The sequence below is a fragment of the Serinus canaria genome, chromosome 1 (assembly GCF_022539315.1).
Source record: "Serinus canaria isolate serCan28SL12 chromosome 1, serCan2020, whole genome shotgun sequence".
Classification (NCBI taxonomy): domain Eukaryota; kingdom Metazoa; phylum Chordata; class Aves; order Passeriformes; family Fringillidae; genus Serinus; species Serinus canaria.
The window spans coordinates 97946153-97961369 of record NC_066313.1 but is presented as its reverse complement, the minus strand read 5'-3'; the positions used below and the strand labels follow the sequence as shown (position 1 = coordinate 97961369).

The 15217-nt window shown below is 39.3% G+C and overlaps 1 protein-coding gene across 2 annotated transcripts in view; it reads left to right on the top strand.

The window, feature by feature from the left end:
- The window catches only part of CTPS2 (CTP synthase 2), a 58026-nt gene extending 44275 nt beyond the window's left edge, over nt 1–13751 (top strand). For both annotated transcript variants that reach the window (XM_009089682.4, XM_050978991.1), the window contains exons 16-19: nt 621–717; nt 2105–2249; nt 10383–10493; nt 12163–13751. In XM_009089682.4, the coding sequence (XP_009087930.4) occupies nt 621–717; nt 2105–2249; nt 10383–10452 (312 nt within the window). In that variant the 3' untranslated portion in view covers nt 10453–10493; nt 12163–13751. The remainder of the gene's footprint in view (nt 1–620; nt 718–2104; nt 2250–10382; nt 10494–12162) is intronic.
- Nucleotides 13752–15217: the final 1466 nt, after the last annotated feature.

Genomic DNA, 15217 nt, shown 5'->3' with positions numbered 1-15217 from the left:
TCCTGGAGTTATCTCTGAGGTACTTCAGAAGGGATCTGACTCCATTAGTGTCTTTGAAGGGTCTTGAACGATCAGATTTGTGCATGCTGTAACTGATTCAGACAATATTAACCTTCCTTAAAAGGGAGGAGAAGACGATTGTGGCAAACCTGCTCAAGTTTGGATATTAACTGAGTGGTTAAAAAATCATCAGGGAAATGAGACAGCTCACTGCAGAGCTCCTCAGTTTGAAGGAAGAACTGCATCACAGTTTTTGTCATAACCACTGAAATGCAGTGTTCAAAGGGGAAGTCAGTGGGTATCTCATCTAGTGGGTCATTTAAAAAGGGGGAATTCAGGCTGCTTGGATTCAGAAGAGCAGCAAGCAGAAGGGACCCTGGCTTTAATTTTTAGTGTTGCATAGTAACTTTTAAAATTACTGGTTCATCTCTTTATTTAATAAAAATGTCCACTTTTACAAATTTATGCCAGAGTTATTGAAACAAGAAAGCAAAAGTTCCCAGACCTTACCCAATTCTCTTCATTCTTGTGTGCATGTATAAACCATTACAATTAACTGCTACTTTTGTTAAATCCAAAAATAAACAGAACTGCCATTGCTATTGCTTTCAATGTTTCAGGTGAACCCAGAATTGACTCACTGCTTTGAAGAGAAAGGTTTGAAATTTGTTGGTCATGATACAGAAGGGAACAGGATGGAAATTATTGAACTGGAGAGTGAGTGTTTTACTTGATTGTAATACTTATTGCATCTGTTAAAACTGTATGAACTATAAACTATAGGTTGTTGAACGACATGTAGACACAATATTTAGCTGCCTTAACAGCCAAGATCATTTTGGGGGATACTGCTAACCCCACTTGTGTATTACAATGGGTGAAAATTCCGAGTAGGTTAGGAAAAGTCTTACGTTTTGCAAAGACTGTGTATATATTTGATTATGTGGGACAAATATGCTCCTTTTCCAAAAAGTCCTAAATCTAGCTCAGGGGGATTTGGCTATGTAGAATCATTGAGTGATTTTAGCACAGGGCTTCAGCACAGGGCTACCTTCAAATATAGGTCAGGTTCTCCAGAGTTGTATCAGTCAAGTTTTGAGTACCTCCAAGTATGCTGTTGCTTGGACTTCAAACTATTCATGACTGTTCTTTGAATCCAGAAGTCTGGCCATTTTTTAAACACACTTTGTGGTCTACTCATAGTCTACATCTTCCAACTTAAAGGGTAGGAAATCATATGAAAAGCTTTGCTGAAGTCAGAATTAAGGAAAGCCAGTGCTCTCCCTGCATCCAAAGACAGATTCTTCTCAGGCTTGTTGTGCCAGTCTTTCTGACCTTCATGTTCTGAAGGTCAGGAATTTTCTGTGATTCCTTTGACCCTTCTTTTTGTCTTGAAGAAGGACATGGTGACTGCCTTTTTCCAGTCATCAGAGACCTCTGGCCTTTTATAGATTTTTATCTATATGCCAGTTTCACAGTGACATTGCCCTGCTCCCTAAGCACCCTCAAATATTCTTGGTCAGGTCCCAGTATGTCTTTCATTTTTCCCAATTTATGTTTCATTTATGGAATATGTATACATCCAGTATAGCCAAAGTATATGACATTACTGGAGTGTATTACCTACAGAGTCTGTGAAATCTTCATCCTTGCAGCACAGGCCTTTAAAGCTTGACTAGACAAAGCTGTCAGCACCCTGATTTAACTTTGAGTTTGTCCCTGCTTTGAGCATAGTGTTCTGAATAGACATGCATAAATAGATACTGGAGACCAAAATACCATGAAAATAACATGATAAATGTAAACTTTGTGACTTCTCCAATTGTGCACCTCTCCCCCCACCCTTACATGTTGGTACAGGTTTATTATTCAGTTTTTATGAATCAGAGGATGATTTTTATTTTGGTTTGCCCTAATAATCTTCTGCCTCTGTTGTCAGTTGCTTTTTGTGGAAAGAAGTCTTCTGTTGCCTCACCCTTAAATTGACGTGTGCTGCTCTGGCTTCTGGACACTAGTCTGAAATCTTCAATAAGGTTTTTTCTTAAAAGTTTTTCTACTATCTTCTTCCTACATTGTGTAATTTTCTTTGATGTCTATCTTGTAGATCACCCATATTTTGTGGGAGTTCAGTTCCACCCAGAATTTTCCTCAAGACCTATGAAACCTTCACCTCCATACCTTGGACTGTTGCTAGCAGCAACTGGGACTCTGAATGCATACCTGCAGCGTGGATGTAAATTGTCTCCAAGGTAATCTTTCTTTGTTGCTTGCCTGCAGTTTGACAGTCACATTTTTGGAGGGACTATCCCATCCTTCAATTCAGAAGCCCAGAAGAGGAAAAGGAGTTCTTCATGTATTGATTTACTTGACTGTGTGCCTGTCATATACCTGGGTATAAAATAACCTGCAAGCAGGAAGCACAGTTCCTCACTTCTTCCTTTTCAGAGGCTATTAGGGCTAAAGCCAGAAGCCCACATAACAATCAGAAAAAAGTAAAAAAAACATTAATAAATTAAAATGAAGGTAGCAGCCTTCTGTGTTAACTTCCATTGACAGCAGCTTCATAGGGAAAGAGATTTGCTAGAGGATCAAGCCATGAAATGAAATCCAAACCTAGTTGTACTTAAATGATAGTAACAACAACAAAGAAAGTGCTGATTTTATTTTGCAGTAGTTAAATTATAAATACTATCTTTCTGAGACAGGCCTGAAATGAAACAGTTGGGATACCTTTGGCCTTACAGAAGGATTTGGATCTAGGTCAGAACTGAATGATTCAGCCAAAACTGTCCTTGGTCTCTTGGACACACAGGCTTTGGTTTATTGAATGTACCAATGGTTTGTTTAGCCAGGATTAACAAATTCTTGTTTATTTCAATGATATTAATAACAGTTGAAATTTCATTGTAATAGCAATAATAAAGAAATCAGAGCGAAGCCTTGGGCACAGTAACAAAAAATTTAAAAAAAAAATCTTAAAATGACTGAATAATAACATTGAACAGATCCAACTCTGGGATGTTGGTTTTCCCTCTAAACAAGACACCAAACTTATTAATTCTGAGTTGGGCTTTTTTTTTTTTTTTCCCTGAGTCTTATGTTCTATTAAAATCTGTTTGTTGAGAGAGAAATAGAAATTTTATTCAAGTTTGAGTAGTAATGGGAAAACAGCAAGCCAGACCAGACCAATGTGTTTTAGTTTCCTACTCCTTTATGGGTATCAGTTTTTATTCTCTCTGCCTGGTTGTGCAGTGATGTACATACAAAGAGAATGAATTTCTGATTTGCAAACCACAGCTTGATTGAAACACTCCTGTTACCTTAGCCTTTTATTGTTAGAAGCAGTCATAACATTAGCTACCTTTTAAAAGGTGTGCTGGTGCAATACACAGATCAAATTTTTGTGGTGCCTGGCAAGGCAGAGTCTTCCATCACAGTGATCTTCACTCTGAGTCACACTTCATCTCCCTTCACAGGCCCCAATATCCTTTCTTACACTGCTTTGTCCATAAGTAACCCTATTTGTTTCTCTGAGATAAAGAAAAATTATTTAATAAGTGATTTGCACGTGTCCTGCTAATTTACATCTCTTAGCATTATAACAACTATGCTAGCTAACCCTGATCTAAAATTTCAGTCATTACTGAATTTGCCCCACTTAGACTTATTTGAATTATCAAATTAATTTTTCTTCATGTTCATAGAATAAACTCCTACCAAATCTTAAACATTTAGCAAAGACAAAAATCCATACTCCAAAACTTAATTTATAAAATTGCAGATTTTTGGTATTTACCTAGTTACACAGCAATCAAGCAATACCCCTGTGTCTTGAGAAAGATCACTGGAATAGGAAGGCATTTTGAGGCTAAAAGAGGAAGATTTTATATGGAAAAATGTTCAGGAGGGAATTGCAGTGTTATTTACAGCACACACACTCATATTAACATACCCACCTGCTGAGTGGAAAGCTTTCCAATGTAAACCTTTGAACCCCAGAATGCTGGTGATGTCATTGAGTTGTAAAGCTAAGGCATGTCCTAGCAAGGCTGAAAGAAATCTGAAGAGAGGATTTTCTGCACACCTCATCCAGCACCACCCACCTGAGTTTTAGTTGTGCTGTGGACTAGACCAAAGTAAGCTGGCAGAGAATTTGTGGAGACCAGCAAGCAGAGCAGATTACCAAAGCAAGGCTACCATAAAAACTAAAGAGGGAGTGAATGCTGAAGTCCTGAGACAAAAGGAAATAGGTATTTCAGCATGAGAGTCTTAACAGGAAACTATTGCTCCAGAAAATTTAATAGCCCCATAATTAGGGTGCAATTTTAGAATATTTGACACCTGGACAGAAGCCCTAGCTTGTAAGCAAAGCTAATAATAACTTCAAGGATGCATTACAACTTCTGGGAGAGTGCCCTAAATAAATGAAAGTGAATAAGATGTCTCTTAAATTTTTTTATGGCCTAGTCTGGTACAGACATAGGCCCACATAGGCATGAGCATGCCTAGTTTGAGACTGGAATGCATCCTCTGGGGAAAATTTAGTTCCTAGAAAAGTCAGTGTATACACCAAGAGACAGTCAAGAACTGACCAAAGGATCAGGGTAGCTCAGTGATTAATTGTTACTTATTTACCTGAAGTGGTAGTTGGGCTCCTGAGTTGCCTTTGTGGTTTCAGCCTCTTGTGCTTTATGGCATGAGTGCCCAACCATCAAAGCCCTGCACTTCATTTCCTTGTGAATGGCTTTAGATCATGACCTTTTCCAAACCTTTCCATGGAAATACTGAAGTCACCATTTCACATAGAAGTGAGGAATGTGGTGGGAGGCTGCCAGTTTACATTTTCATTTTCAAGGACAGAGAAAACCAAAACTACATGAGACTCAAAAGTGTAGAATACCCACAAATATTCTGCTTTAAAAGAGAAAACAAAGGGTTTTAATAGGAAACTAGTTGATGAAGAGGGGAACTTCACATGTAATGTTGTTGGCTTTTACTGAGACTTGCCTAGTTTCGTTTGAAAGAACTAATAAAAACTGACTTGTCTTTGGGAACAGTATAATATGGGTTGCAAAATCACTGGTGTGCAATAAAGCCATGTTGCTTGTTTTGTTTTGGTTTGTTTTTTTCTCCTTATCCAGTTTAGCATCAGCAGGCTTTATTTCTTCTTTGTCTACAACCAGCACCTTTATTAATGGCCTGCAAGAGTAAGCCTGAGTGCATTAATTAGATTTGCAAATAATGTCATTTGAATAAGAGCTGAAAGTGCTATTCAGAACAAAGAAGTAATGAAAAAATATGTAGGGAATTTAGTAATCTCTGCTGAATATAATGACATCTTTGGAGGAAAAGATAAGAAGCTAAAGATAAATAATTTAAACACAAATATCCAGTACAAGGGATTAAATGTAGGAAATGAGAAGTTTTCCTAGGTAAGTGTAGGCAGCACTGACTACTGCCAAAAAAAACCTTTCCAAAGCATTACTGAATATGCTAATGTGAAGTACCAATCCAATGCTATCTAGTCACAGAGTACTCTTGAGTTCTAGGAAAAATATTAATGAAAGATGACCTATGAGCTGTGTTCAGAGACAAAGAACAAAAGTGGCCAGAGAACAGAAGGAATGGTGCAATAAATGAAACACCAAAAACCTCAGAAAATTTGCCCCTATGGTGCTTACTGCATTAGCATGGTCCAGCAATCTCTCAGACCAGCTGTGGAGGAAAGCACCTCTGAACAGAGCAGAAACAGCCTGTGTGACACGTTCTGGTGCCTGATGTCCCCTGTACATTGTCCCCAGTTGAGAACACATTTGGCACAGCATCATGCTTCTGCCATTGGCCGAATCCAGATGTGATTTGATGGAAATGTGATTTGAAGATTGTCAGGAGAGCAGCAAGAGAGAGGCTGCTCTGTGAAAGATGGCACTCCAGGAGCAAGGGGTGAGAGCTGTCCTGGTGAGGATGGTGTCCTCAGTACCACAGTTGCCACAGAAGGCAAGTGCTCTGGCTCCAGTGACCTTCCAGTGGTGCAGGACCCAGCTGGGGATGGTTGGGACAGCAAAGACCCTGTTACCCTCAGAGTTCTTACAGAAAACTACAGAGAAGTTTTAAAGGAAATCCTTTCTTAACCATACTGGCATTTAGTAATGGCTAATTATGTCAGTTAACTTTGCCATTGAAATGTTAGATATTTACAGTGAAAGCACTTCTGAGCTGGTGACTTCAAGACTTTTTCTGTAGTTGTTAAGTGAAAATGCACTTTAAGGAGCCAAATAGCTCATTCTAACTATTCTGTGGGTCAGTTATGCATTACATCCTGCCAGAGCCTGTTTCTCTCCAGTCATTGTAGGGAGCTGCTGGTGCCTGTCCCAGATGAAGATATTATCCTAGGTCCAGTTATGTGAGGGCAGGTGGCTCACAGGTCAGAACTGGAAAGTTTGTGCTGAGGGATTCCCAAATGAAATCATGTTTTATGGAGGCATAGGGTTTTATCATGATGACCATCGTTTTAAATGATGATCATGATTTTAAATGATAGATAAAATTTTTATGACTGTAAATGATATCTGTGATTTTTATGACCATATAATAATCATAAAAATATGTACCAAGAATATGGGTGACTGTAATTATAACCATTCCACAATCAAATATTCATTTATTCAAAATAATGTTTTAATGACTCAATAATTTTAATAATTCAGTTTTTTTGTGGGGAAATAAATTATTATAATTTGCAGATTTAATTTTGCTGAGTCCTCAAAAGCTAAACAACTTAAACAACTGCAGCCTGTACTAAATTAATCTGTACTTCATGTATCTTTAATTTGCACTGAGGAAGAAATGCACTTAGCTTGGCACCTTGCAGAGTATAGCATTACTGTAGTAATTATTTTCATTCCTTACGTTTCTGAAAAAGGAGTTTTTTGTCAATTGTACATTAAAAATGAATGAAAGAAAAGCTTGCCTGAAACTGCTGTTTTGTTTCTAAAGAATATGGATCTGGATTTTCCAAGTGAAAACCAGAAAGCTCACAGAGTTGAACCAAACTTCCTCATCTGAAGTGACTGACTAGATCCAGTGACACTGCATTGAGTTTTGTTATGTTTTTTTCCTTGGCCGCCACTTTATAGTTGAGATCCCACAAAAACAAACAATCAAACAAAAACAAATAAACAAACAAAACCTGTTGGGGTTAGGTCTTCAAACTGATGGCCTCAGGTCTGCTCAGGAGCTCCTTTTTGTTGTCCACTGTTGTAAGAATTGTTACAAATAAGATGAAGTGGGTGTTGGGCTCCTGCACAAGACAATTACTGATTAATTTGAACACAGATTAAGAGAAAACTTGCTGAAGCAAATGTAAGCATATTTTTTCAGTGGTTGGCTTAGTGTGAAAAAGAATTTCATTAAAGAAAGCTGGGTTTATTTGGTTTCTCACCACCACCACTTTCACAGCCAGCAGATTTAAGTAAGGTTACTTAATATTACCAGCTGTGAGCACAAAGCATCCATTTGGGTTTTGTGTTTATATCTGTGTACAACTCATTGTAATTGGAACAAAGTACACATTTATTCCAAAGAGAAAAGATGGCTTGTTTCTGGTTATGCCACCTACAGTTTTCCTTCAGATTACACGTGATACTAATGTGTTTGACATCAGATTAAATCTTGGAAACCTGACACCAGTGCTGGTTTGAAGCTGTAACACACAGGTGTAGATATGCCAAGGTTCACGAGTCCCTGTTTGCTTTCAAGTCCACTGGCAGCCTAACTCTTGAAGTTCAGGTTTCCTTGGGGCCCAAGTTGTTATTTTAAAGATGATGCCACAGCTTCTGGGTATGCTTAGACAAATCATTCAAGCAGCTGAAACTGAGAGGCTGACAGCTACCTGAGTCTGAAGTCCAAGGGCTGATCCTTACCTGGGTATTTCCCCTGCCTTTCTTGCCCTGTGGCCTGCTTGTGAGACATAGAACCCCATACACCCCATAGAGCAGCCCTAAAGTAGGGGAGTCTGTGAGGTGCTACTGCAGAAGTCAAGAATGTGGTTATGTCAGCCCTTCTCTGGGATTTGATGTCAAATCTTGTAGTGCAACTGGGCAGTGTGGGAACAGGAACAAAATTGTCATTGGCTGAATTAAGTGTTTTAGCCTCTGCACTACTGGCCAGGTGAGCCTCAGCTTTGGCAAACTGAAAACAGGCTTAAGAAGTTTGGGTGGTAAGTTAGTGAAATCACAGAAGCATCCACTTCTGTGGGCAAATCCCTCTAAAACCTGTGTCACTGAGTGGGGGAGGACCTATGAGGAGAGTGCTGGGTGGGGACCAGGGATAAGCCCCTGACTGCCTCCAAGAGATGAAGCTGGGCAGTTGTCCACTCCCCCCACTGGTTGGTGAGCACTTCTCCTTAAGCATCTGACTCCCATACTGTGTTGTTTACAGAGCTCTGGCATGGTTTTGGGCTGGGATTGCCACTGGGCAGAAGAACTAATTAGAAAAAAAAAGTTCTCTGAAGAGTTTGGACTTAAATCATGGCTGTCATAAGATTGTGCAGTTCTGTACAATCAGTTTTACTCTCTGTTCTGTGGACAGTATTTGCTATTTTGCTATGATGTGAAAATGCAAAACTGTTTTAATAATACTGCATTTTTGTTCCATGTTTCCATGGGTACTTTCAGAAAAAAGTAAGTACAACATTGGTGATGTTGTGTTTGTCTGTGTGCATCTGGCATGCTTGATCATACTGTTAACAACACTTTCCTCACTTGAACTGTGTAACTGATCACCAGCTGATGAAATGATCCAATTGAGCATTTCACACCAGCCTGATGTGACACACCCTTTATAAGAACCACATCAGCAGTGTGTGTGTCATGCAGACAAGGGCAGAATGCTGTAGACAAAAGTCTTTATGTTAGGACAGCCAGAATATCTATGCTGTTTTACACAAATTTGGTACAGTGACTTGCTGTAACTGTGGGAAGTTTTTCTAACAGAGGTAGAAATTAAATGAGGTGACTGTTGGTGCCATTCCCTCTGTCCCACTCTAAGTGTCTGGTTTTTTACCTATTCTTTCTTTGATTTTTCCTTTTCTCTCAAAGAAGAGAGGGTGAAATTCAGGCTACAGAGCAGTGCTCAGTACCAAGCAGCAGAGTAGCTGAGTGCAGTTTGTTCACTGTTCCACAGTGCAGTGCCATCAGAGACTGTGGGGCTGCATGGCTCCCTTGAAGCAGTGCCCAGCAGGCAGTCACTGATAAGGCTCTGGCACTGATAAGGCTCTGTCTGGGTGGGCCATGTGCTTGATGGCTCAGTAGATCATGCCCAGAGATGGGCAACACAACATGAGTGGGGTCCTGTTGTCTGGAGGATGAAGGGGTGTGGTAAAGGGGAGATGTCACAAGACAGCTGTGCAGTCAGTGCCTGGCACAGAGCTGGCACCCAAGGCTGTCATGGTGTTCCCACACAAATGAGCTCTGAAATCCCCACTGTTCTGTGCTAGCCATGGCCAGGGCTTTGGAGGGTCACAGGACTGACCACAATTATTGCTGCTTAAATGTGCTTATCTGTTCCCTGGGCTGCCTTTGCAGGCTTTCATCTGGGGAAATTAAAATATCTGTAAAACAGACTGTAGAATGAAGTAGAGTAGGGAGGGGTTGAGGCTGGAGGCACTTCTGAAGTGCACTTAAATTTAAGTAAACTTGGACACCCAATAGACATCACACTGACTGAAAAGGTGGGTTTTGGGCACTTTCTCTCAGTCACTGTGGTGATTCCTGTTCTTCACTGTTTCTTTGTTCTTACCACTTATAAAACAATCACTTGCATGGCAATTTGGTCTCTGAAAACCAGTCTGCTTCTCTCAGGACACAACAAAAGGAGATAAAACCTCTAGAAAAACTGTCAGGATGTTGCTTGGTGCAATGAAAATTATTTGTGTTCTTACTAAAAGAGCAAGAACTGTAATTTAAGAGTTGAATTGTGAGCTAATAAAGTTGTCTTAACATTTTTTTTTTGTTAAACCATAAGTCAGAAATTCCTTTTATTTTAGCTCTGAATACCTGTTTTTATCTATCTTGTTAACCATGATCTTAGACACACAGCACCAGCAAAATGCAGAATGAATGTACAAGAGTCAAGCAAAAAGAAATTGAATGTGCTGATTATCAGGTAGAGCATTATTTTGCATCAAGTCTTAAACTCCAGACTTCAGCCCATTCCTTTAGAGGAAGGTACTCTAAAATACCATGGTTTTAGCATGAGCCTAAAGAAGTTTTCTGGAAATGGGTTGCATTTGAGGAAAGTGTTGATCATATGCATCATGGGTTGGAGGGCTTGAAATGAAATATTTGGTTTAGATCTTTCTGAATTCTTCTTGGTTCCAACAGTGACAGCTACAGTGACCTAAGTGATGACAGCTCTCCAGAAAAAGAGTTTCCTTATTCTGACACAAGCTGAAATGATTATATGGGAGCACAGAAATGGATGATGCTATTAAGGTAAACTGAAATATTTTCATTCTGCTTTATGACACTGATTTATTTTAGACTTAAATCAGGAAATAAAGTTAACTTAATTCTCCCATTTGTTTCAAGTCCCATCTGAGAGCTTATGTCTTCTTTCTTGTCTGTAGCATGTAATTGTTTTCCTCTTCTACTGCTTAACTCTGAAATTGAGATGTTAAAGTCTGCTAAATATTTTGGGTGCAGCATTTATGTAGGATGCTGTACAAAACCAAGTTGTGTAAGTGTTTGAACATCTATTAAAATTGCATTTTTAAATTATATTTCATTTTTTCGTGTCTTCAGTTTACAATTCATAATCACTTCAGCTACATTGTGTAGATATTATTTTTTATTTTGCCTTAATATCCATCTGTAATTGCATCTGGTGCATTGATACAACAAAGACATCCCAGCATAAATACTTGTATTTAATCTGCAGAGTCATAGAGATAAAAACAGGTTTTACCAAATTGTAGCTCTGTTTGCCATAGGCTTTGCCAGAGTGATGTTGGATTGGTTGTTTATTCACCTGTAAACATGGTAGTCACAGATTTCCTTTTAGTTTGGAGCTTGTATTTCCTGTGAGACACCTGATCTCTGCAGGATCTGAGCTTGAAACTTGGTCTTACTTTATTTTTCCTATGCAGATTCATCAGAGCTGGGGCTGGTATGACTCTCTCATTCAGCTTTTCAGTATTTCTGAGCACTTTTGTGAGGAGGGCACAACTTTCCCCTCTTTTTGATTATGTCTCACATGGTGTTGACAATGGGCAGCTCTGCTGAGCAGACAATTAAGGCTACATATGAACAGCATTTCTGCCTGATGCTTCCTCATCCAAGTAGTGGCATGAGATACTAGAAACTGGAGTTCAGTCCTTAGATGCATGGATTTCCTCTGTGATTTTCAATTGAATTCTTTTTCACTCTCCTGTACTACATGTTAAAGATAATGATCCCTCCCCAAATCATGAGAGCAAAGAACAGAATGTCAAGAGATTTAATGATCTGGTACATGTGCATACAGTACTGATGCCTGCCCTAAAATAACCAAAAAATAAGTAGAGAAGATGTTCCTTTTCACTCTTGCCTGGATCCTTCCCACCTCCAAACATCACAATGGTTCTGTTTCCTGAGACCAACACAAGGTACAGGACAGTCCCTCTGGAAAAGCCCTTGCTTTCCTCAATGGAATTTATTGATGATAGTTCTCTGGTTACTCTTGCAGTATGACTTGTTCAGTGCTTGGATGAATGTACTTTTGTGATGCTTTTAAGTGATTATCAGTAGCCCAGCTGATTTTGTTTGAACATGTCACTAGTGGATAACAATTTATATTCAACAGGATTACTCTAGAAAAGATTAAATAACTAAATCCAGATATCAAAAAATAAGAAAAGCATTGGCTTTTTTTTTTTAATCTCATGGTTAATTCTACCTGTTAATCAGAGCTGGATACACATGTAGATTATATTCAACTTTGTGGTTTCACTTTAGATAAAATACATCTATTCATAGAATTTACATAGGACTACTTTGAAATGGGTCGACAAATTTGAGTGAAAATTACATAATCATGAAATAAACTAAGTTAAAGATGAAATATTTCTAGTAATTGATATTTTTAAATTTGTTCTTCCTTCCTCTCCCTTTTTTTATGTTACAGAAAACTTGGGAACAGAACAATATTGAATAGAAGAAAGTAGAAGAGTAAACTGCTTGCAGTTCTCATACTGTTTCTTCCTCTGCTATGTTCAATAATTCTCATTACAGATGACAGTTTTACTGTTCTGTAGCAAAAACTGTTCTGTGTAAATGCTGTTTCAAAAGTTACCAAACGATTGTGCACCTTAGCTGTTAATCATTATTATCTTGTCCTATATTTCAGAGTGATCTCAGGTGAAAATGTATCAGTTCACTAGTTCACAGCTTTCTTGATCTGAAGAAAGATTTGACTGGTTTCAGTTTGCCCTGGAACAGGAAGAAAAAATGCATTAGCTCTTGGGAATGAGGGGGGGAATGCACTAAAGCATTTAAGAGAAAATTGTCTTTCTCTTGAGCAGTAGAAAACCGTTTCAGTTTTTTTTTTCCTATTAAGCTTGTATATATATATTTTTATTACTTTTTTGCTGTTCAATATGTAGAAATGAAAAATGGTTGCTGTATCTCAGCTCTATGTGATTATAGTAATTAATGTTGGATACAAGTTTTTTCACTTTGCTTGATTTCACATAAATTCATTTGCTCTATTTCTCCTTGAAGTCTGATAATGCTGAACATAATTCTGACCTACAAAATTACAGAAGTGATATTAGAAGGTGGCTTCATATTTATATTTTGTAAGAGAGAAAGTAAATACGCTCATATATTAAACTCCAGTTTTAACACTTTTGTGAAAGTCGTAGAAAAATCAGTCATAAACCTGGAGTGTTATCTGGGCTCCAGCTGTGCCACATCCAGTTAGTTGCAGTAAATAAGTGTGAAGGAAATTAAGTAAGGTTCACCCTCGTTTTCCTGCATCCTGTGACCACTCCATCATTGTAGCACTTATTCCTGAATAGAATGGAATGATGTGTTTTAATTCAGAAATCACAAGTTATTCCACTGCATCACAACTCAGGCAGCCCTGCAAAGCCAGGCTGGAGCCTGAACCACTGGGACAGAAGAGGAAGGTGAGAGGAGCTGCTCTGGGTGTAAGGCAGCATTAAGGTGTAAGGGGTGTAAGGATCCCTTTAGCATTGGGGCATCATCAAACCTGTCACAGAAGCTGAACCTGAGCTATGTAACTGATGGGCTCCAGGTGCTTGGGGCACACTTTCCTATAAAGAAAAATTCTGAATTTTCAGAGTTGTGTTTCATTTTAGTTTTGGGCAAAATGTCTTATTTAATTCATCAAAAGTCAATATCTGCACTAAAATAAGAAGCACCATGTTCCTTTTAACAGCTTTGTGAAACAGCAAGTTTGAGGGCTGTGCATTGCTCTAGAAAATCTCAGGTTACACAGAAAATTTGTCTTTTCACTAAAGAAGCTTTAATAGTAATGAAATATGAAATGTAATTTTATGGCTGCACTTTCCTAAAGTAGTTTGTGAACATGTGCCTTAGAAATACTGACAGCAGAATTGGTGTTGCTGTATGTCTTGCCCAATGAGAGACACTGGCCACTGCTTTGTGAAAAGTGAAGAATTTCCTAAGATTGTCTGTAATGTGCAAATGTATTTTCAAAACATTTTCAATAAATTGTGTTATTTGGAAGTGTTTGGGTACTTGCTAAAAAATCATGGTGCCAGTTGTGAACTGTGGTGTTAAAGAAAGGATTCATCATTTAATCATGAAGCTGTGCTTGTTTGTAAGGAAGGGGAGCAGCATCCAAGTTGGATGGGACCGTAGGGTAGGTATTGCACTTCTCTGATTCTGTGGACAGAGCTGTATCTTACTGAGTGCCTGCAGTCCAGAATTGCATCTCAGCAGTGTGGGTTCCTGTTTCACTGTCAGCTTTACAGGTGAGCTCCTTTAGCACCTGCCTAACATACTTAAAGTGTACTACCCCAAAGCTGAGGTTGCTTCCCTTTTTTAACTGCTTGGAGACATAACCTGCATGTGCTAGTGGGTAATGCCTGTGGAGATTGGGTCTAGTGAGGAAGGTTTGCTTGACCAAACAGACTGTTCCTCATCAGAGTTCTTGTGGGAGGGGGGGCCAGATGCTGCATTAGTTTGCTGTTTTTCTAAAGCCATATTAATATCAGACAGAGTGTGACTGATTTGGAGTAGTACCAAAAAAGGCTCACTTGGCCTGAAATTCATGGGACTGGCATACTACCTCTGGAATCCTCCAGAGGCATCTAAGCCCTGGCTTTCCAGGAAGACCCTGGAAGTTTTGAGCAATATCTTAAAAGCAGAGGTTGAGTTTTCTGCAAGAACCCATTCAAGCAGGAATTGCAGCCTAAAGCTAAAGGAAGTTTTCAGGAGAGAAAAGGCAGATTGTCAACAATGATAAGGGCAGGGTCTTGCTGCCCAAAATGATGTGGAGCATGATAAGGGAGAGTCAAGTGTTAAGAGCATCAAATGACTTACCAACGTGAGCTAACCTCCTCAGGAGAGCTGTTACAGCTGCATGGCAATGCAAAGGAAAGTTCCTCCCCAAACTCTGTGTGTATCAATGACAGTAGGGAGTGTGACTACAGCCTAGAGGACTTCTGAGCTGGCAGCAAAGCCAGATCAGCAGAAGTGGTGAACAGGGGCTGTGGAAACCTATGTGGGACTAGCTGAAGCTCATTTCCCTCGACTTTGCTGTCTGCATTGGTGAGGTGATCAAAATCTGCTCCAAAGGGAGCAAGGTGGAGCAGGGGCAATCAGAATAACATTGCTCTTGGGAGAACATGTGGCCTCTTCCAGCATTCTGCAAACCTCCCTCACTCAGCTTGACAGCGAAATAAACAAATTATAGAGTTGTTTCTGTACCTAGGACTGAATAACAGCTCATCCTTGCACACAAGTAGAAGGAGGCTTCTTCCCTGGGACATCTGCATGGGAGCTGTGGTGCATTTCTGTTCCTCAGCATTTTATCCCATACAGTGCTTAGTTTTTCCCTGCTTGTAAAGTGAATTGGTAGCTGTTAGGTCTAAGATAACTTCCAGACAAACTCTCCCTCTTGTCACTTCACCCTGTCCCACTGTTGACATGGTTGGTACTTGTTCACATTTTCTCAGGTAGCAGCCTTT